Genomic DNA, 21,861 nt, shown 5'->3' with positions numbered 1-21,861 from the left:
ATATACACCGATCAGCCATAACATTAAAACCACCTCCTTGTTAAAACACTCACTGTCCATTTTATCAGCTCCACTTACCATATAGAAGCACTTTGTAGTTCTACAATTACTGACTGTAGACCATCTGTTTCTCTGCATGCTTTGTTCGCCCCCTTTCATGCTGTTCTCCAATGGTCAGGACCCCCACAGGACCACCACAGAGCAGGTATTATTTGGGTGGTAGATCATTCTCAGCACTGCAGTGACACTGACATGGTGGTGGTGTGTTAGTGTGTGTTGTGCTGGTATGAGTGGATCAGACACATTAATGCTGCTGGAGTTTTTAAACACCTCACTGACGGTGCTGGACTGAGAATAGTCCACCAACCAAGAATATATCCAGCCAACAGCGCCCCGTGTGCAGCGTCCTGTGACCACTGATGAAGGTCTAGAAGATGACCGACTGAAACAGCAGCAATAGATGAGCGATCGTCTCTGACTTTACATCTACAAGGTGGACCAACCAGGTAGGAGTGTCTAATAGTGGACAGTGAGTGGACACGGTATTGAAAAAAAACTCCAGCAGCGCTGCTGTGTCTGATCCACTTAAACCAGCACAACACACACTCCACCAACTTATAATTACTGGATTAGGGAAGTCATGTGTCATATTAAACTGGAAAAGATTAGACACACCCTTAATGGATCTGTTGACCAGTTTTATAATATCTGGCAACCTTTTCTAACTTTTGTTGAGAAATTGGAGGCTGATGGCATTATTAAGTAACTCTTATTTATGTCTTTTTTCTATTACTATTATTATCATCATTTCTTTTGTTATTTGATCGATTATTTTTGCTGGAATTTGGAATACATAAATCTATGATCGAATATACAATCTAGTGCACTATGTAAGGAACACAAATCATCATCTAGTTATACTTTCTAGTGCACTATGTAGCGAACATGAATGCGTTATCTAATACATTATCTAGTGCACTATGTAGGGAACATAAATCCTTTAACCATTACGCTACCTAAAGCATTATGAAAAAAACATAAGTCTATTATCTAGTACACTATCTAGTGCACTAAGTAAGGAACATAAATTCTTTTCTAATATACAATCTAGTGCACTATGTAGGGAACATAAATCTATTATCTTTCACACTATCTGGGGGCTTGCGGGGTCGGGGTCCCTGAAATCAGTTTTTGCAACTTGGGATGTCTGTGGCTGCTTTTGTTTAAGTGTTAAGTAAAAAAAATGAGATACCTCCACTTTTTTTAACATCCTACATGTTTATAGGGTAAAAATGGTTTTAAAACGATTTAACATTAGGCTTCTAGGCCCAAAAAGGTCTCGAGTTGGATGAACAGTGTCCAGTACTGTTTACGTACTATCAAGCTGTGGGTTTGTGGTAAGGTGACGCCACCTGGTGGCAATGTGATAATACACTATACTTTCTAAGTTGATAGCAAGTTAACAATCTCTTCATCTTTGATGGTTTATCTACAGTGTCTGAGATCATTTAAGTCTTCTTTATCCTCAAAGTTTCTACAGGTGCACCAATACGAAATAGGAAACCTGGGTGCTGGTTCCCTGTTCTTAATTTTCTCTTCCTCTTGGACCTCATGGCAGCTTTGGACACTGTTAATCATGACAGACATTGGTCCAGTAGTATTTCAGGTCTAGCTCTTGAAAGGTTCCGGGCCTATCTTAACAATCAGGCAACAGTTAGTATACTCGAGTCATCTATTGCTCCAGTTGCTCAGAGAATGCCCCAGGGCTCTGTCCTTGGACCCATCCTTTCTTATATATCTTACCCCTAGGTCAGATCATTCACAATCATAGTTGTTCATGTGAAGCATCATCACTGTTACGCAGATAATATTCAGCCTTACATCTTGTCAATCACCCGCATCAGTGCAGCCATTCCAGATTTAAAACACTGGCTGAATGATCATTTTTTTCAAACTAAATACAAACAAAACTCAAGTATTAATAATTATTCTCAGTATTCTCAGTTCTGTAAATGTGGATGGTGTTCCTATTAAATCAGTCCACGTGTTCGAAAAGCTTGGCTTCATTTCTAATTATTTACTTACATTTAGTCAATAACTAAGACTGCATTTTATAATTTGCACATCTACTGGGGTAAAAAGTCGGATCATGGTTCCTCATAACTGGTGCAACTGCGGCCCCTGCTGGCTGACTGATGGCGCCTGCGCAGGGCTGAGGAATAACATTGATGGGGGTGTGGCCCTCCGTACACAGCGCCCGTCAGTGTACGAACTCGACTCGTGCAGGTGAAAAATGCAGTCTGTACTGACTGTACGTGCCGGAGGGGGCGCATGTCAGTCGAGAGGCGTCCTCAGTCAGCGGTGAAAGATCGAATCACTTCTACACACTGTTTCTGTACCACCATAATAATAATCTGGGTGCTTGAGTGGTGGTTTATTACACTAGCCCATCAGTGCTTGGCATCTCCACATATTTCTTGATTTGGGGGGTTTTGGGGAGGTCTTGGTGATGGATTGGTGCCTTGTCCATGAAACACATTTGAGATTAAGAGTTTCCCACAAGCCAGCTTTCACCTCACCATTGCTTAAATATCTAAACGAAGCAAACCGTGCATAACTTCCATCTTTAAAGTGCAGCACCCACATCATAGTTCACTTTTTAGCATAGAAGAACAATAACAGATACCTTTAAAAAAGAGCACAAGGAAGTCCACTGTTGCGTTTGCATTGTATTCACATTTAAAAGTTTGTGACAGAACAAGGCTGTCTCTTTTCTCTGTACTTAAAGGTAAAACTCTCTAAAATAATCTTGTATACAATAACCTGCGATGCGACCGATAACATCATGAACATTATCAGTCAGAGGCACAAACTGTAGTCATACAAGTTTTAAAAAAATGATAAAAAACACAGTAGGTGCTGGTTACTGAGGAGTCTCAATTAAATAGATATAGTGTGGCATTAAAAACAGTCATCAAATAATATTAATGGAAGACCCTTCTTCAATCTCACACACATAAAAACACACTGCAAAACTAAGTCCAGTTACACACTACGATCTGCTGTTGCTTTTTGGGGAGAAATGTAACCCACACTGTAAAGCACTGTGCTGGGCGTTGAAGCACTGAAGTGTCGCTGGTGCTGTTGGTAGTCTGGGGCTAAATGTGATCCCCTGGCTGGTGCTGTAGATAGTTTGGGGCTGAATGTGATCCCCTGGCTGGTGCTGTAGATAGTTTGGGGCTGAATGTGATCCCCTGGCTGGTACTGTAGATAGTTTGGGGCTGAATGTGATCCCCTGGCTGGTGCTGTAGATAGTTTGGGGCTGAATGTGATCCCCTGGCTGGTGCTGTAGATAGTTTGGGGCTGAATGTGATCCCCTGGCTGGTGCTGTAGATAGTTTGGGGCTGAATGTGATCCCCTGGCTGGTGCTGTAGATAGTTTGGGGCTGAATGTGATCCCCTGGCTGGTGCTGTAGATAGTTTGGGGCTGAATGTGATCCCCTGGCTGGTGCTGTAGATAGTTTGGGGCTGAATGTGATCCCCTGGCTGGTGCTGTAGATAGTTTGGGGCTGAATGTGATCCCCTGGCTGGTGCTGTAGATAGTTTGGGGCTGAATGTGATCCCCTGGCTGGTGCTGCAGATAGTTTGGGGCTGAATGTGATCCCCTGGCTGGTGCTGTAGGTAGTTTGGGGCTGAATGTGATCCCCTGACTGCTTCTATTGATAGTTTATGGCTGAATGAGATCCCCTGACTGGTTCTATGGATAGTTAAGGGCTGAATGTGATACCCTGACTGGTGCTGTAGGTAGTTTGGGTCTGGATGTGATCCCCTGACTGGTGCTGTGTTTTTGTTTGTTTGTATTTTAATGCCATGTTTAACACGTGTGTCATTTAATGGCTACAATAGGTATTAGACTGGTGCTGTAGGTAGTTTGGGTCTGGATATGATCCCCTGACTGGTTCTATAGATAGTTTAGGGCTGAATGTGATCCCCTGACTGGTTTTATGAATAGTTAAGGGCTGGATATGACCCCCAGACTGGTTCTATGGATAGTTAAGGGCTGATTGTGATACCCTAAACTGGTGCTGTAGGTAGTTAAGGGCTGAATGTGATCCCCTGACTGGTTTTATGAATAGTTAAGGGCTGGATATGATCCCCAGACTGGTTCTATGGATAGTTAAGGGCTGATTGTGATACCCTAAACTGGTGCTGTAGGTAGTTAAGGGCTGAATGTGATCCCCTGACTGGTTTTATGAATAGTTAAGGGCTGGATATGATCCCCAGACTGGTTCTATGGATAGTTAAGGGCTGATTGTGATCCCCTGACTGGTGCTGTGTTTGTTTATTTGTATTTTAATGCCATGTTTAACACATTTGATCCCCTGACTGGTGCTGTGTTTGTTTGTTTGTATTTTAATGCCATGTTTAACACATTTGATCCCCTGACTGGTGCTGTGTTTGTTTGTTTGTATTTTAATGCCATGTTTAACACATTTGATCCCCTGACTGGTGCTGTGTTTGTTTGTTTGTATTTTAATGCCATGTTTAACACATTTGATCCCCTGACTGGTGCTGTGTTTGTTTGTTTGTATTTTAATGCCATGTTTAACACATTTGATCCCCTGACTGGTGCTGTAGGTAATTCGGGGATGAATGAGAGTCCCTCACTGGTACTGCAGATAGTTTTTGAGGGCCTGAGGTAGAGGAAGCGTGTGGATTTGGTGAAAGCGATTGCGTCCCAAGGCCTGGCGAGCTGCTCTCCTGCACAGCTCCATGAGTGGCAAAGGCTCAGCTGCAAGGAGAAACACAGTTTTACTAATAACATCTAGATAAGGTCCATCATTCACATCCATCAAAACATACGCAATACTTACGCTCTAGTCCGTTGATGTAAGTCATAGTGACCTCACAGTGCCCCCACACAGAACTGACAACTGGATATAACCTCTTCCCTTTAAGGCCACAAAAAGCCACCCCCAAGAAGTGGCCGTCTGCACAGAAGCCCAGTGTGCCCTCATCCATGTCCAAGACTACTACCACCTCCTCCGGCACTGAGAAATTGTAATCCTCCTCCTCATTCTGGTTGCATGGGTACGTGGTCGCCGACCCCGTTTGGCTCTTTCTGTCATGGTAGAGTTTGCACCGTCCAAAATCCCAGCCCCAGGACTCCGCGTCGCTGCCGACTAGCGCCGTGTACCCTACAGCGTGCAGCGGTGCCTGAGCGGTCGCAACCCCAACAACGGCATGCGTGCCACGTTGGCGCACCGGCCACCGGACTGTCCAAGCGTGAAGGCCCCGCGTGAAGCCCACCTTACCCCGTACACAGTCCGTGCTCTGCGCCACAGGGTGGCGATGAAACGTCAGCCGATCCTCGTCCTTGATGAACAGGTTGAGGGAGCGGTCCTCAGGGTTCCAAGCATGTGCGAGCTGGGTGGCAACGTCTGCCGAAGGCATGTCGAGCAGCATCTCCAGCCGTGGTGAGAAAGGAATGCCCAGCCCTTGCCTGCCGTGCCTGCCAATAGGCTCGAGGGCCACCCGCAATGCCAGCTCTGGCCTCTCACACTCCTGAGCAGACTTCACCACGCCAGAGACCCGCTGCCCCATCACAGCCCTGCTACGGCATCGCCAACCACAGTCAGCGTTACCTCATGGATAAGTCATGAAAGTGCAACTCTATCTCAGGAGAAGGTGGTGATGGTAGAGCAGCAGAACGATCTGTATCGAAAAGAGAAAACGCCAGACATTAAAAATTAGCACATCTGACGTCACATCCTTCACAAGCGTAAATAAACTTTCATTTCAAATGTGTTTCCTAAAAACGAGAAGCCGTTCTCCACAAGTTTACTCTAATTACAACATCTCAAAAGCAAAACTGAAATCTGCCCATCTGATCATTGCAGCAGCATCTATTTTTTTAGGAAGTCAGAACAGTACAGTATTATGCAAGCCTGACATAACACCATCTGTTTTAATACTGAAGTCCTGTGCATGTGATTCACTACAGAAAAACAATTAAATGATTTAATTACTGATTTATCAATCACATTTATACAAACTAAAGGTTACACTAGTGCAAAGTATTATATAATACAACATTAATATCGTGATCCATCAGTTTAAATTAGGCTTAATTGTTTTAATTGTTGCTTAATGTTTCATAGTTGAATAATAAAGCTTTTTTAAATTAATATAATTATGCTTTTTTATGATGAAATATTAATAAATATTTAGGTTCAACAGTAAATATATATTTATTATTGGAGCCCAGTGCTTAAGGTACAGTGGGAGCCTAGTAGGTAGTACTTTGGGCTATCAACTGAAAGGTTGAGAGTGTGAATCCTGGCTCTGCCATGTAGCCACTGTTGGGTCCTTGAGCAAGGCCCTTAAGCCTCTCGGCTCCAGGGGCGCCGTACAATGACTGACCCTGCACCCTGACCCCAACTTCCAAACAAACTGTGATATGTGAAGAAATAATTTCGTTATACTGTACACTCATATACGTATATATGATTACTACTACCGCCACTGTTGGACCCTTGAGCAAGGCCCTTAACCCTAAATTCCTCAGACTGTAACAGTACTGTAAGTCGCTTTGGATAAAGGCATCTGCTAAATGTAGAAAATGTAAAGTCCTGAAGATCTAAGATCTTCACAAAATGAACTTTTTTATCCAATTGGAGCTTCTCTCTCTTTCTCGTCTCTGCCGATGCCACCGCCAATCAAGGAGAGCCAAGTATGCCACATGCACCCTCCGACAGGCATGTAGCTGATCACTTCTTTTTACCTGCCAGGTCTCTCAGAGCACATCATCTTTTTGCGAAGAACCACAAACTGTCACCTGTGATCAGCGTCCGGCCAGCGCAGGCTCCTTGACCGGTCAGCAGAAGCTGCACTTTCACCAGCGACAAGGAACCCTGTTCTAGGCCCAAATGTATCTTTAAGATTTTGAAGTCAAACAGAGTTTATATGGGTGGATCCCAGGAATCCTGACAGATGTCTGTCTGCAACAGGATCCGCTGTAGGTGACAGAATAAAAAGGATAAAAATCGACCTGAACTATCGAGACTGGTTGGTCTCATGAGGAAATAAATACAGTATATAAACCACAGGAAGCTTTTTGTGTTTGTTTCTTTGTTTCGATGATACAGTATAAATCTCATTTCCAAACGGTGCCAGCGAACTTGAGACACGGAGAAAAAGTGTTCAACGTGCGACCCAGTGCACTGTGGAAAACATAACCCAGGTGTGAAAATGAAAGACATGGGAACACAGGACTGGGAAAAGGTGAGAAACTGACATTATTACATGAGAATCACAGCTATAAACTTCTCCTCTACATCTGAGATCAGGGTTCAGAGATCAGAGATTAAAAACACAAATTTACCAGCACAACCATGTAGGGAAACACATTTCCATCCAAAAAAAAACCCATGGTGTCTCTTTAAGCACTGTATACAATGTAATTATGGCCTTGAATTACATACAGCCATACAGCGGCTCCAGCCACGGCTTTAATGTCGGGTTTAATTTGAGATTATAGATGCCGAGTTGTTAGAAGCCCGGCTTTAGTGCGGAGACTTTAATACGACCTCGAAATTCCAGCAGGAGGCTGTGCACTGTGTGTATTGGCATCAGGCTGCAGCTGACCTTGGTGCCAGGTACATCTCATCACATGGCAGCGAGACGTTAATAAATGAAGCGGCGGAGAAGAAAGCGGTGCTGAAAGTAAAGAAGAGGAAATATAGGCTGTGGATGGAAGCGGGAGATTTCCTACTTCCTCCTGTCAGGCAGTATACAGTTCCATGATTGATGTGCTTCACGAAGCGAGACGGAGATACTGCAGAGCTGGTAGGTACTTTCAGTCTGGTTATCATTTTTAAATCCTAAGCCAGGCTATCGTGGTCTCGTCTCGTCTCAGAATCTGGAATGTTTATCAGCTTTGGGATGCACAAAATCCCAAACTGCACTCCGGCGCCACTCGGAAGGGCTTCATTTCAATCACGGTGTTGTAAATGAGCTGGCAGGTACACGGTCGCGTCCAACCTACGTGTGTGTGCTGCTGATTTCAGAAATAAGAAATGAGAATCGAAGAAGTCGAAATGAGGTTGACCTTCACAGAATTCCTGAGAGTCAGGTCAGGCAGAATCATATACTGTCTGATAATGTGTGTCTACCGGTGTGTCTACAGCTATTCTGTATACAATGAGGTACAGTTTTTACACTCACTGTCCATTTTATCAGCTCCACTTACCATATAGAAGCACTTTGTAGTTCTACAATTACTGACTGTAGTCCATCTGTTTCTCTACATGCTTTGTTTCCCCCTTTCACCCTGTTCTTCAATGGTTAGGACCCTCAGAGGACCCCCACAGAGCAGGTATTATTTAGGTGGTGGATCATTCTCAGCACTGCATTGACACTGACATGGTGGTGGTGTGTTAGTGTGTTGTGCTGGTATGAGTGGATCAGACACAGCAGCGCTGCTGGAGTTTTAAAACACCTCACTGTCACTACAGGACTGAGAATAGTCCACCAACCAAAAATATCCAGCCAACAGCGCCCCGTGGGCAGCGCCCTGTGACCACTGATGAAGGTCTAGAAGATGACCGACTCAAACAGCAGCAATAGATGAGCGATCGTCTCTGACTTTACATCTACAGGGTGGACCGACTAGGTAGGAGTGTCTAATAGAGTGGACAGTGAGTGGACACGGTATTTAAAAACTCCAGCAGCGCTGCTGTGTCTAATCCACTCACACTAACACACCACCACCATGTCAGTGTCACTGCAGTGCTGAGAATGATCCACCACCTAAATAATACCTGCTCTGTGGGGGTCCTCTGGGGGTCCTAACAAAGCATGCAGAGAAACAGATGGACTACAGTCAGTAATTGTAGAACTACAAAGTGCTTCTATATGGTAAGTGGAGCTGATAAAATGGACAGTGAGTGTAGAAACAAGGAGGTGGTTTTAATGTTATGGCTGATCGGTGTATATATAAATTTAATAACATCCTGGTATGAACAGAAGTCCTTTGGCAATAACTCACAACGGCATAGAGACAGACACAGAGTCAGATGAACAAAGACAGTAAGGCAGACAGACTGAGGGTCAGACAACGAGGGTCAGACACACACAGACAGCCCTATCACTGACCTAATTTGCATCACAGGCAGTAGAACAAGGGATCACCACAACAAATAACGATCGTATGCAAACTACACCGCAGAGGAACTGAACACAGAGGGGCAGTACAAGACATGGTGTTACTTTATATCTCTGAATCACAGCAGCACCACAAATCGTTCCATGAGACACTCGTACTGGAACCACGCACCTTACAATCACATCAACACAAACTACAGTCAGACAGGCACGTAGTCTTTTGTTTTGGTGGCTCCCTTTTCTCTTCTGTTGTTTTCTACGAGCAGGTTCCACTTCTGATGATGAAAATTTACATTGTAGCCTGTGGTCCATGTTCACACGCTACCACAGTCCACTCACACAAGCACAGTCCACTCACACAAGCACAGTCCACTCACACAAACACAGTCCACTCACAAACTACCACATACAAACTACCACAGTCCACTCATACAAGTACCACTAACACACTACCACAGTCCACTCACACAAGCACAGTCCACTCACACAAAAACCACTCACACACTACCGCACACATGCTACCACAGTCCACTCACATGCTACCACAGTCCACTCATACAAGTACCACTAACACACTACCACAGTCCACTCACTCAAAAACCACTCACACACTACCACAGTCCACCTACACAAGTACCACTCACACTATCGCAGTGCACTTACACACTACCACAGTCCACTTACACACCACCACAGTCCACTTATACAAACACCACTCACACACTACCACAGTCCACCTACACAAGTACCACTCACACACTATCGCAGTACACTTACACACTACCACAGTCCACTTACACACCACCACAGTCCACTCACACACTACCACAGTCCACCTACACAAGTACCACTCACACACTATCGCAGTACACTTACACACTACCACAGTCCACTTACACACCACCACAGTCCACTCACACGCTACCACAGTCCACTTATACAAGTACCACTAACACACTACCACAGTTCACTCACTCAAAAACCACTCACACACTACCAGTCCACTCACACACTACCGCAGTCCACTCACACACTACCACAGTCCACTTACACACCACCACAGTCCACTCACACGCTACCACAGTCCACTTATACAAGTACCACTAACACACTACCACAGTTCACTCACTCAAAAACCACTCACACACTACCAGTCCACTCACACACTACCGCAGTCCACTCACACACTACCACAGTCCACTTACACACCACCACAGTCCACTCACACGCTACCACAGTCCACTTATACAAGTACCACTAACACACTACCACAGTTCACTCACTCAAAAACCACTCACACACTACCACAGTCCACCTACACAAGTACCACTCACACACTATCGCAGTCCACTCACACGCTACCACAGTCCACTCACACGCTACCACAGTCCACTCACACGCTATCACAGTCCACCTACACAAGTACCACTAACACGCTACCACAGTCCACTCATACAAACACCACTCACACACTACCAGTCCACTCACACAAGGACCACTCACACAAGGACCACTCACACACTATCACAATCCACTCACACAAACATCAAAGACGCGCACACACACTCCTGTAATCCACGCACACATACACACACAATACAAAGTAAAAGACACACTCATGCTACACCTGTACCACACACATAAAACACAACCATGCCAGTGCTAAGACCAGTGCTGGTCCACCACCCAAATAACGTGGTCAGTTCCTTTTTGTGGTGCTTCCTTTATTCATAGACAAGCGACACAAATACAATAAAAATCATAAAAAGACGCGATAGAGGTCTGAGACTAAAGTATTCCACCCTTCCCAAAACATCTGTATCAGGACATTATTTAAACATCTGTATGATAAAACAACGGGTTTGATATTGTGAGCTGCACAAAATAAAAAACAATCTTTTCTATGTTCAGCCTTTTGTGATTGAGCGATTATTTTAATCCCAAATAAAGAAGCGATGCACACCAACATGTTTACGTTTATAATCAGTACCAGCGGCAGCACAAATGATTTCTAAACCCAAATGAACAATAAATAATTTTTCATTTCATAAGAACAAACACAAACAAACAAACTGGCCACGTTGGATGCATTCACATCATAGATCAACTTTTTTTGTTCTCACAAATAAAACAGCTACGCAAAAGAACTTTTTATGACATAAACAAATAAAACACATACCTGTGTGAACTCGTTGTGCTTGCAAAGTAAAAATAAAGTGAATAAAAATCGGTTTAAGAGTCTGAAAGCGAAGCGCTTGAACGCCGCTTTGTTATAGACTACAGAGCTGATGACGTCAGCCGGAACTGATTCTCCTTTATTTATTTTAATTCTGGTTTTACTATTTTTTATTTACCCGTGTGATCGTTTATTTACATCTTAATTACACACCGATATCACTTTTCTTTAACCTTATATATGAGGTTTTCCTGAATTCTTTTTAATATGTCGCGCTTTTCTCTGCAAATTGTAGTTCATTCACGATGTTTAAAAACTACACTTCCCATAAACACCCGCGCCACAGTTACACAAGCGCTGGTTTTTATCGGGGTTTTTGTTTACTGTTTGTTTAATGTTTGTATTTCATTAATTAATTCATTTGTGTTAACCGTTTGTCAACCAAAAATGCGTCAATCCATCACACATCACGCACTCACCCGTTCAGGAGCATTTTAGTTTAATCAATCCACCTTCTGCATGTCTAGGGAGGTAGAGGATTGTTCGTTTATAAGAATTTTAACGTCATGTTTTACACTTTGGTTACATTAATGACAGGAACGGTCGTTACTCATCACACAAGATTCATCAGTTCACAAGGTTATATCAAACACAGTCATGGACAATTTAGTATCTCCAATTCACCTCACTTGCACGTCTTTGGATTGTGGGAGGAAACCGGAGCACCCGGAGGAAACCCACGTGGACACGTGGAGAACATGCAAACTCCACACAGAAAGAACCTGGACCACTCCACCTGGGGATCGAACCAGGACCTTCTTGCTGTGAGGTGACAGTGCTACCCACCAAGCCACCATGCTGCCCAGGGAGGTAGAGGAGACAAAAGTGTCACCAAAAACTGTCGTGTTTTTGGTGTTTTTCTTTTCCAGTCGTTATTTGTTTGCTTTTTAACAACTTGTTTTTTATCTATGTTTTTACATTTTCCTTACATTACTTTATTACCACTTCTTTACACTTCTTTTAACTTTTTTTCCATTTTACATTCTCCCATCTGCTTTCATTATATTTATATTCCTTTTTTACTTTTATTTTCATTTTGTGTTTCATTTAGTTTGTTCTCCTTTCTGTTTCTTGATTGACTGACTGATTGATTGATTGATTGCTTTATTGATTGAAATTGTGGTGTTGCAGCAGCAATTTACTATTATCACAAACATCACACAACAACATTAAATGTAGTGCAGGAGAGAATAAAAAATAGGTATTACAGTACTGTAATACAAGTAAGATATAAAATCTAAAAAATATATAAAAAATATAATATAAAAATATAAGACATCTAACAGGACAAAAACTAAAAGGGGGGGTAGACTAAAAAATGCAGTTATAGACACTGTGTGCAATTAAGGCTGTGCAAATAAAAAAAATTAATTAAATTAAAAATAAAATCTTCCTTCCGTTTGCTTTTTAGTTTTCGTTTTATAATTTTAATAGTGTTTTATTAAGCATTTTTAATCTTTTGTTGTTTACTCCCCCAATAATAGGTAAACACAACAGTTTTAAGCATTAGTTAGCTAATATGTTAAGTTGACCCGCTCAGTTGTCATCGTATAATTCGCACTCTGTTCACTTTTCTTTATTTTTATTGTCATTTTTTGTCTTTTTGTTTGATTTTTCTTATTGATTTGTTTGTTATTTAACTAGTCAGTACATTCCCACTGTGAGTGTAGTTTCAGTAAGTGACCACTAGATGAAACTAACATACAACACAAGAACTTTAATCACATTAATCTTGTTAAAACACTTTATACACTTTACAGTAACTGTGTAAACAAACGACATAAAACTGGAGCCACAAAGAACAGAAACACAAACAGGACCGGGTTTTGTTACTGTTTTGTTGACAATAAACAGAACATTTTTTATTTTGTAATTGTGTATTTTTACAATTCAGGAATGTCACTTAAGTGGTTAAATGCAATTCAAGAACTACAAAAACCTGCCATAAATTAGAGTTGCTTGAACACAGGTGTCACTTTCCATATAAAAGCACGTTTGAAAACATTTCTATTAAACAGTATGTGTTTCTAATCAATCATTAGACCACACAAGTGTTTATACATGTTTGATTTCAGCTGCAGAGTAAACAGAGCTGGTACTTGGAGCTAGTGCTAGCACAGTGCTTTTACTTAATACTTTTCTTTCACAAGAATTGTGATATTTGATTCACCTCCAATCCCAAACCCTGCATGGACTGGCTCAGTGAACTTGGTCTGGACCTTATGGAGAAGGGTCATAGTGTGAGAGACACTATAAAAAGACAAAGTTCCTGCATTGTGGTCCAAATACATGCCAATAACTTTAGAATTTGGCTGACGAATCTGGATTTTACTTTGGTTATGTATAAAATAAAATCCTTGTGAAGACTCGGAGAGTCTCCAGGACTGAGGGTTAAACCCAAACCTACACTCATCACTTTTTCCTTTACGCTTGATATTTTTGTATGCAACTGCTAATGACCAGTCATTTCCACTGTATTCTGCCTCCCAGTAACAACGACTTAAAAGAGCTTCTTTGCATAAGACATTTGAAAAGGCATCAAATCTCTCGGGATGATCAGGATACGGCAGAACTTTATTGATTTGTGTAATTTTTCTGTTCTCTTCAGACAGATAAACCTTATTGTGGACGGTGTTCAGATCCACAGAAAGATCACAGAAATCTGAAAAGTTAGAGTAAAAACAATTAACATTTTAACATCACTATTACTTTTACTACAATAACAACAACTAGAATAGCTATTTTACTACAGAAACCTATAAAAAAATATATTTGTTCTTTCAGGTACATAACCAGTTAAAGCAATAAATAAATTATTTTTTAAACAATAATGGAAGCCCTTACACATCAATGAACCTAACATAATATAAAACTAATTTGCTGTCCAAACAGCCCTGACCCACCGACACATGGACTCCAGAAGACTGAAGATCAGAAGGTCAGAAATAGTTTTGTGGTATCTGGTACCAGGATGTAGCTCTTCTGCTGGTCTGTTCCTTCATGTCCTCTGAGATAAAAGTCTTGGGGTTGTTTTAAAGTTTTGGCTGATGTGTGTATAGAAGTTGCTCTCATTTGTGCACTATTTTGTGTGTAAAATGTTATTGCTCAACCTTTAAAGTGATTGGTCAGTAGTAATTTATAAAGAAGCTGATTAAGAACTTTGACTCTGCCATTGTGATGAGATGAAAAGATAATTGTGATACAACGATCTATTACTAGTTCACTAATGAGATTTCACCATATATAGGGCTTCTTTACTCTTACACTAAGATTTTAATTAATGTACTGAAATAATAATTTTGGGTTTGACTTACAGCGCAGAAAATCTTCTCTGGTCTTCGGCTCTGGAAGCGGCACAACAAAGATGTTCATAACTGAAAAGATATAAAATGCAAACACCCTGTGCAGACAGGGAAATGGTTCCACTGGACTCACAAGGATGATAAGTTATGGAGGATAAGTCTTTATATGCAGGGAAAGCTTGGAGAAGATTGTATTTCTATAGATAAAAAAACAATAAAGCCTTTTAATAGGAAAAAAAACTATAAAAAGAGATACACAGCCCCAAAACGCAAAACGTTACCCTCATGAAAACAATGTCATCAGTTGTAGCTAAAAGTTCCTCTATTCCTGCCGTGTTTGTCCTCAGATCTGTGAGCTCCTGATTGATCCGAAATCGAAGTTCATCAGCCCGGCTCAGTTCTCTCCTCTCATGAGTTTTGATTAACTCCTTCACCTTTGAGAATCTTTCCTTTATGAAGCTCATGAGCTCTGTGAGAATCCGCTCAGTGTCGTCCTCGGCTGCCTGTGTAAAAGACTGATGGGGGCACAGACACATTACTCATTCCTACTGGACAGAATACATATTACATATTTCTAATTCATATTGGACAGAAAACATTTCATACTGGACAGAGCTGTTTTCTCTTAATGATAATAATAATTGAAAATAATTGGATTAGCCAATGATCTAATTCATCCACAAGTTTCTGCTCCAGCCCAAAGGTGTACAAGCCCCTGATTCAATCCCAACATCTACAAGACACTGCTATTGTTCTGAGGCCTTGAAGCTTTTACACAAGTCCTTGTGTCTACAATGCCCTGCTCTAGTCCTGCTATTGTCCTAAGGTCAAAAAGCTGAGGTTTACCTGATTCAGTCCTGAGATCTACGACCTACAAGGTCTGCAAGCTCCCATTCGTGTAACTCTCTGAACCACAAACTGCTCCCATGCTGCTGAGATTTACAAGGTCCTACACCTAAGAGCTTCCATCATGAGGTTCATCTTGAGGTACAATCCTTTGCATCTATCCTGAAGCCCACAAGCTCATTCTAAGCTGTTTCTACAATCATCTCACCGTTCCATGAACCAGCCACTGATTGTGTCCCAACATTCTTAAAACCCTTACTTAAATACTTTAATTAGGTTTTTATGTATGTTTTATTATTCTAAAAACTACCATTCAGAAGTCGTCAAGCTACTGCTTCAGCCCTAAGGTTTACAAAGTTCTACTTTTGCCATTATAAGATCCACAAGTCCACAATCCAATACTCAAGTCTTAAGGTATACCAGCTCCTACCCCCTAAACAAGCTTCTACTCTACAGGTTTTCCCATGCCACATGTTTCTACACACCAAAGAACTAAAACTATTTCGCATTTAGTTTTACCTTAAATGAAGTCACAGCTCTGCTAAGCTCCTGTAGACCTTCTTCTCTTTGGTCAATCATCTGCTGCCACTGGGTCTTAGTACCTTCCAATGTTTTCTGTGATGGTTAATCCACATAGACATGTCTTAAAATCTTAATACAAATTCGGGACAGATCAAAAACCCGGGGCCTTGTTTACCTGATTTTTAATCCTCTCAGACTCCACCGATGACGTCTTGTGGTCCTTATGACTATCAAGCATGCACATGTAACAGATACACTGGTGATCGTCATGGCAGTAGATATCCAGCAGTCTGACGTGATGCTGGCAGATGTTTTTCTGCATCTGTGAAGAGGCTTGGACCAGCGTGTGTTTCATAAATGCAGGAGATTCGAAGTGAGGCTGTAAGTGAAGCTCACAAAAAGAGGCCAAACACTGCAGGCAGAACTTTACCGCTGGATTCTTGGTTCCAGTGCAGGAGTCGCACTCCAAATTCACAACCTCTGAACTGTATTGCTTTTCATGAGTAGTTTGATCTGATGTAATTTTCAGTTTCTCAATCATTTCTGCAAAGATAATGTTTTTGTTCAGTGCAGGTTTGGAAGAAAATGCTTCTCTGCATTGGGGGCAACTGTAGACTCCATTTTGATCCACATCTGCCCAGACATTACTAATACAATCCATGCAATAAGTGTGACCACAGGGAATCGTCACTGGATCCTTCAGGACCTCCAGACAGACTGGACAGCAAAAATGATCCACATAGAAAGACTTCGCAGCTTCGGCCATTTTATTTGGATCAGGACAGGAGAATTATTTCTAATCTGTATGAAGGAAAAGCAATAAAATACATGTTTTAGTCCTAAAATATAGATTACCTCTGATGTTGTGCTTTCCTGTTTATGTTTAAAATAGGAACATATCCCAGAAACTTTTGGCGCAGGACAAGAATACACCCTGGGCAATGTGTTAGTTCAACCCACAGCATCATATTATCATTTACACTTCCACCAAGGGCCAGTTTAAATCAGCCTCTCCACCTACTAGCATTTTTTGAAAGTACAGTATAACACATTTTATTGTAAATATGCACTTGATAAATGAAAACCAAAGCCAAAATCATTATATATATGGGGGTGGGGAAATATTCTGATATGCTCAAAATCTCATTCACCAAACCATTATAGTGGGTGGAACGGTGGCTCGGTGGGTAGCACTGTCGCCTCACAGCAAGAAGGTCCTGGGTACGATCCCCGGGTGGGGCGGTCCGGGTCCGTTCTGTGTGGAGTTTGAACGTTCTTCCCGTGTCTGCATGGGTTTCCTCCGGGTGCTCCGGTTTCCTCCCACAGTCCAAAGACATGCAGGTGAATTGGAGACACTGAGTTGACCATGACTGTGTTCGATATAACCTTGTGAACTGATGAATCTTGTGTAATGAGAAACTACTGTTCTTGTCATGAATGTAACCAAAGTAAAATATAACATTAAAATACAAACAAACCAAACTATTAAAGCAAACATCATTATTGTGTTAAAATAGTTAAAATAAGGTCAGGAGGGTAAAAACCACATTTCTACGGTCAGATTTTATCTAGACTTTGGCCGGATTAACTATTAACTGTAGGTTGTCACACATTTACATGAACAGTAACTAAACGAAGTTGATAAATGAATAAATGAAATAAATGTTACCTGTTCAGCTCAGACAATCTGGTCACGAATGTTAAGAACTACAGCACCGAGCTGAGCAGGTTAGTTTCAGTTCTGCTGAAATCTTAAGTTTCCGTGTCCTGTGTGTGTGTGTGTGTGTGTGTGTGTTTAGGGCGGGTTTATTGGCTGACGCCACAGATTCTTACGAAACACAAATACATCTATAAAAATCTTCTGTTTATTAATTTACATATATATATATATTATATATTTATATATATATATATATATATATATATATATATATAAATGAATAAACATAGATACACTGATCAGCCATAACATTAAAACCACCTCCCTTGTTTCTACACTCACTGTCCATTTTATCAGCTCCACTTGTAGTTCTACAATTACTGACTGTAGTCCATCTGTTTCTCTACATGCTTTGTTAGTTCCCTTTCACCCTGTTCTTCAATGGTCAGGACCCCCACAGGACCACCACAGAGCAGGTATTATTTAGGTGGTGGATCATTCTCAGCACTGCAGTGACACTGACATGGTGGTGGTGTGTTAGTGTGTGTTGTGCTGGTATGAGTGGATCAGACACAGCAGCACCTGTGCTGATACCTAGCGGGTCCATCGGTCATCTTCTAGACCTTCATCAGTGGTCACAGGACGCTGCCCACAAGGCGCTGTTGGCTGGATATTTTTTTGATGCGATAAACAGTAAAGTGAACAAAACTCAGAATGTGATGCTTGTGTTTCTTTATTGAGTTTCCGTCAGCCATTAAATAATAAACAGACCTGGTCATTGATGTACAAGTGAGCACAATACTGTATCCAGAACACTGGATCATTTAAAGACACGTCAGGACAGAAAAAGGAACAAACACTTAAATAAACACATTTTTTTTGCCTTGTAGCAACTAAATGTTTTTTTTTTGTCTTTGATAGACTTCAGTATGAAATCAGTGTCACCTTTATCTGAATATTTAAAACAGCCATAAATATATGTAGGATTTTCTGAAAGAATGGTAGTAAACCAGCCATAACATTTGGTGTCAAAAGTTTTGCTTTAGTTTGGCACTGAAGGTATAAAGTTAATGTAGCTGATAAATATAGAATCTAAGAGCTACCAGGAAGACGAGCAGTTGATTGAAAACAGCTTTGGAATGAACTTCCTTGACCATCATCAGTGCCCAGCATTACAAGCACTCTTGACTAAATGGGCACAAATTCCTATAGACATACTTCAAAGTCTTTTGAGCAGTCTTCTCAGAAGAGCGGCTGATGTTCCAGCTAAAAAGATCCCACAGAGCTCGCTGGGTTTTAATACCATTACCAATACCACAAGCTCATGGTCAGGTGTCCGAATACTTCTGGCCATATACAGTAGTGTATCAGAACTTCAGGGTCAGTACTGGAGTTAGTGGCTGTATGGACAAATGATTTTAGGACAGGGTGCTCTGTGTAACATAGGAAGAACAGTTCAAGCGCACCTTTAGTTTGTAGAAGCGTAGCAAGTATCATGTGACTCGATGCGCTGAAGACGATTGGCTGGTGGCGGCGTTAGACTACAATACAGATCAGATTCAGATACAGTAATAATACAAGCCAGGGATAAACAGAAATGATAAACTGACAGCTATAAGCTCCGTCAGCCTCAACGAGTTTTGGCTGATTTGTAATAAACGTAGACACTTAATTTTGCGCCATCATGACACCTGATTCCTGTTTCATCAGCGATACATATACCCACTCTGAAACACGTAGAAATACGTACACGTGCATATACTGCTCCAAAATCTGAAATCCAAACAACTGTGAACCGACATTCAACAACTCCGTCGTCCGTCACATTTTCTCGTACATTCACGTGCTACTGTAAGGACCAGCGCGTTTATTTTCAACCTAACCTCAATCCACTGCATCTGTCGAGAAAGTGCAATTAATACAAACGACGGCTTTCACACGGTGTCCCGTACTGAGAACCTGGAGCTTGGAGAAACATCCAAGCCTTCATGGATGGCATTTGTGGGGGGCATACATTTGAGACACACTAATATAGGATTATTGATTCCATACCAAATCCAGTATTATTAACCAGTCCAGTCATGGCCAATTTGAGTTACAAGTACAGAGGACCGAAGCTTTTTCCACCCGTATTTCACTGTGCAGATGCCTCAAGCGGTCAGCAAGAAGCCCCGTTTTAGCCAATCGTCTGTCTGTGTAGGCGAAGGCGCCCGGCCGGCTGATAGCAGAGCCGAGATTCAAAGCTGAGGTGGTTTTACCGCCGTGCCGCCCGAACGCCCTCGATAGACTCTTTTCTGGCCGAGTTCTATCTCCAAGCTGATAAAGTGGCTGTCCAGTTTAAACTGGAACTATGAGCATTGCTAGAATAGGACAGTTGTAGCCTAGTGGTTAAGGTACTGCACTAGTAATCCAAGGGTTACTGGTTCAAGCCCCACCACTGCCAAGTTGCCACTGTTGGGCCCTTGAGCAAGGACCCTCAATTGCTTAGACAATATACTGTTACAATAGTGTACGTCGCTTTGGATAAAAGCGTCTGCTAAATGCCGAAAATGTAAATGCTAGATATGAGATTTTTCCGCTGGATTGTTTTATGCTTATTTTGTGCTTTTTACTGTTGGCACACAAGGTAGATTGTCCTAATGTAAAGAAAAGTTAAAGTGCATTGAAAATGCTGGCAAAACTGGCTAAACAGCCATAGCTTAGACACTAAATCACACCTTAATGGTGAGCCAGGTCTGTCATAAGTCTCCCTTTCCCAGCATTACCACGCCCACTTCAAACCTCTGTGCGAAAAACATTATAGATTTTACGATGTCATGGTTTACATCCGTGGCCATCACACACATGGAGCATTCGAGGCGGCGGATTGAGATCGGGTTGAAAAACGCTGGCGGAATCCTTTAAAACGGAAGTCAGTGTTCACATTTAATCAAGCGCCCCTCTAAAAAACATACAAATATATACACGTACACACCCTATCAAAACACCCTTCCGTACGCCTACGCTTTTAATGCGCTCTCACGGTCTCACCTTGTACACACACAGTACAAACTCCTCCATCATGCCACCTCGGGGCACCAAAATATTCACTGTGGTGATTTTTTTGGTTGCAAAACAAGGTTTAGGGTGAGTAAATACGACTTCCTTCTGTATTTAGGCGTCTGCTAGAATATTAAATCCTACAAATCCACGTCAGGAAGCATTTATACAAGGCACAGAGAAATAAGGAGGAGAATCATGATACAAAAATACAAAAGAATCCTGTTTTTGGGGAAACCAACGATTCTCTTCCACACGCACGCTCCTCGGTCGGTTTCCAGTCCGCCGCGTCTCTTTCCTCTCCTCTCAGTTCAGGTTTGCACGCGTGCACGTACGAGTCTCTGGACGTAAACCACACGAGGAGCGGCAGCTCTCCCGAGAGTTCCCGAGAGTCCCCGGGCACGGAGTTCACACGTCAGCGCTCGAGCAGGTAGACGGCGAGCTCGTAGGTGGCCATCATGATGGCCGTGTTGGGGATCTGCCGCACCAGGTGGGTGGTGAGGCCGCGGTACAGCGCTTTACACCCCTCCTCCCTGACCACCATGCTGACCGTCTGCAGGAACGAGCGGTACTTGGTGCCTTCCTCCCTCAGCCGGGTCCGAATCACCTCTGCACACGTGAGCGCACAGCAAGAAGAAATAAATACGTCATTTTATCACTTTTATAAAACTCATATATGCCATGTGGTCAAAAGTATTTGAACATGAACTTATACACATAACTGCGTCATATTATGGCATGATCAGTCATGTATTTAGTTAAGCTTATTATTATTTGTCTCTATTTTTTAACGTCATGTTTAATGTCGTAATTACTCGATACACAAGATTCATCAGTTCACAAGTTTAACGTCAAACACAGTCATGGACTATTTAGTATCTCTGATCCACCTCACTTGCACGTCTTTGTACTGTGGGAGGAAACCGGAGCTCCCGGAGGAAACCCACGCAGACACGGGGAGAACATGCAAACTCCACACAGAAAGGACCCGGATCGCTCTACGTGGGGATCGAACCCATGACCTTCTTGCTGTGAGGCGGCGGCAGTGCTACCCACAGCAATGGGTGGGTAGCACTGTCGCCTCTGAGCAAG

General features: G+C 42.2%; 3 protein-coding genes across 4 annotated transcripts in view; all 3 read right to left on the bottom strand.

Moving 5' to 3' along the window:
- Positions 1-2,709: 2,709 nt before the first annotated feature.
- Positions 2,710-6,917, bottom strand: spsb4b (splA/ryanodine receptor domain and SOCS box containing 4b). The gene is made up of 3 exons (XM_063017079.1): positions 6,838-6,917; positions 4,874-5,714; positions 2,710-4,791 (listed from the first exon to the last, which is right to left on the bottom strand). The coding sequence occupies exons 2-3, from the start codon at positions 5,601-5,603 to the stop codon at positions 4,664-4,666; spliced, it is 858 nt and encodes a 285-aa protein (XP_062873149.1). The 5' UTR covers positions 5,604-5,714; positions 6,838-6,917; the 3' UTR covers positions 2,710-4,663.
- A 7,059-nt stretch (positions 6,918-13,976) lies between these two features.
- Positions 13,977-17,820, bottom strand: LOC134334575 (E3 ubiquitin/ISG15 ligase TRIM25-like). Of its 2 annotated transcripts, XM_063016945.1 has the most exons (6): positions 17,740-17,820; positions 16,246-16,871; positions 16,068-16,163; positions 14,984-15,217; positions 14,715-14,899; positions 13,977-14,062 (listed from the first exon to the last, which is right to left on the bottom strand). In XM_063016945.1, the coding sequence occupies exons 2-6, from the start codon at positions 16,834-16,836 to the stop codon at positions 14,053-14,055; spliced, it is 1,116 nt and encodes a 371-aa protein (XP_062873015.1). In that variant the 5' UTR covers positions 16,837-16,871; positions 17,740-17,820; the 3' UTR covers positions 13,977-14,052. The 2 variants fall into 2 exon arrangements, with proteins under 2 accessions (XP_062873015.1, XP_062873014.1); XM_063016944.1 differs by lacking the exon at positions 17,740-17,820 and having other exon boundaries at positions 16,246-17,472.
- Positions 17,821-18,447: 627 nt separating this feature from the next.
- Positions 18,448-21,861, bottom strand: part of LOC134334577 (solute carrier family 25 member 36-A-like) — a 29,528-nt gene continuing 26,114 nt past the window's right edge. The window contains exon 7 of the mRNA XM_063016947.1: positions 18,448-21,378. Within this exon, the coding sequence (XP_062873017.1) occupies positions 21,185-21,378 (194 nt within the window). The 3' untranslated portion in view covers positions 18,448-21,184. The remainder of the gene's footprint in view (positions 21,379-21,861) is intronic.

Source organism: Trichomycterus rosablanca, chromosome 20 (assembly GCF_030014385.1).
Source record: "Trichomycterus rosablanca isolate fTriRos1 chromosome 20, fTriRos1.hap1, whole genome shotgun sequence".
Classification (NCBI taxonomy): domain Eukaryota; kingdom Metazoa; phylum Chordata; class Actinopteri; order Siluriformes; family Trichomycteridae; genus Trichomycterus; species Trichomycterus rosablanca.
This window is presented reverse-complemented; position numbering and strand designations above follow the sequence as displayed.

Coding starts and splice junctions, on each gene's coding strand:
- spsb4b (XM_063017079.1), bottom strand. CDS start 5,603: ATGGGGCAGCGGGTCTCTGGCGTGGTGAAGTCTGCTCAGGAGTGTGAG. Junction 4,792..4,873: donor TTACATCAACGGACTAGAGC/GTAAGTATTGCG, acceptor TTCTCCTTGCAG/CTGAGCCTTTGCCACTCATG.
- LOC134334575 (XM_063016945.1), bottom strand. CDS start 16,836: ATGGCCGAAGCTGCGAAGTCTTTCTATGTGGATCATTTTTGCTGTCCA. Junction 16,164..16,245: donor CTGAGAGGATTAAAAATCAG/GTAAACAAGGCC, acceptor TAACCATCACAG/AAAACATTGGAAGGTACTAA. Junction 15,218..16,067: donor GAGCTGTGACTTCATTTAAG/GTAAAACTAAAT, acceptor TGCCCCCATCAG/TCTTTTACACAGGCAGCCGA.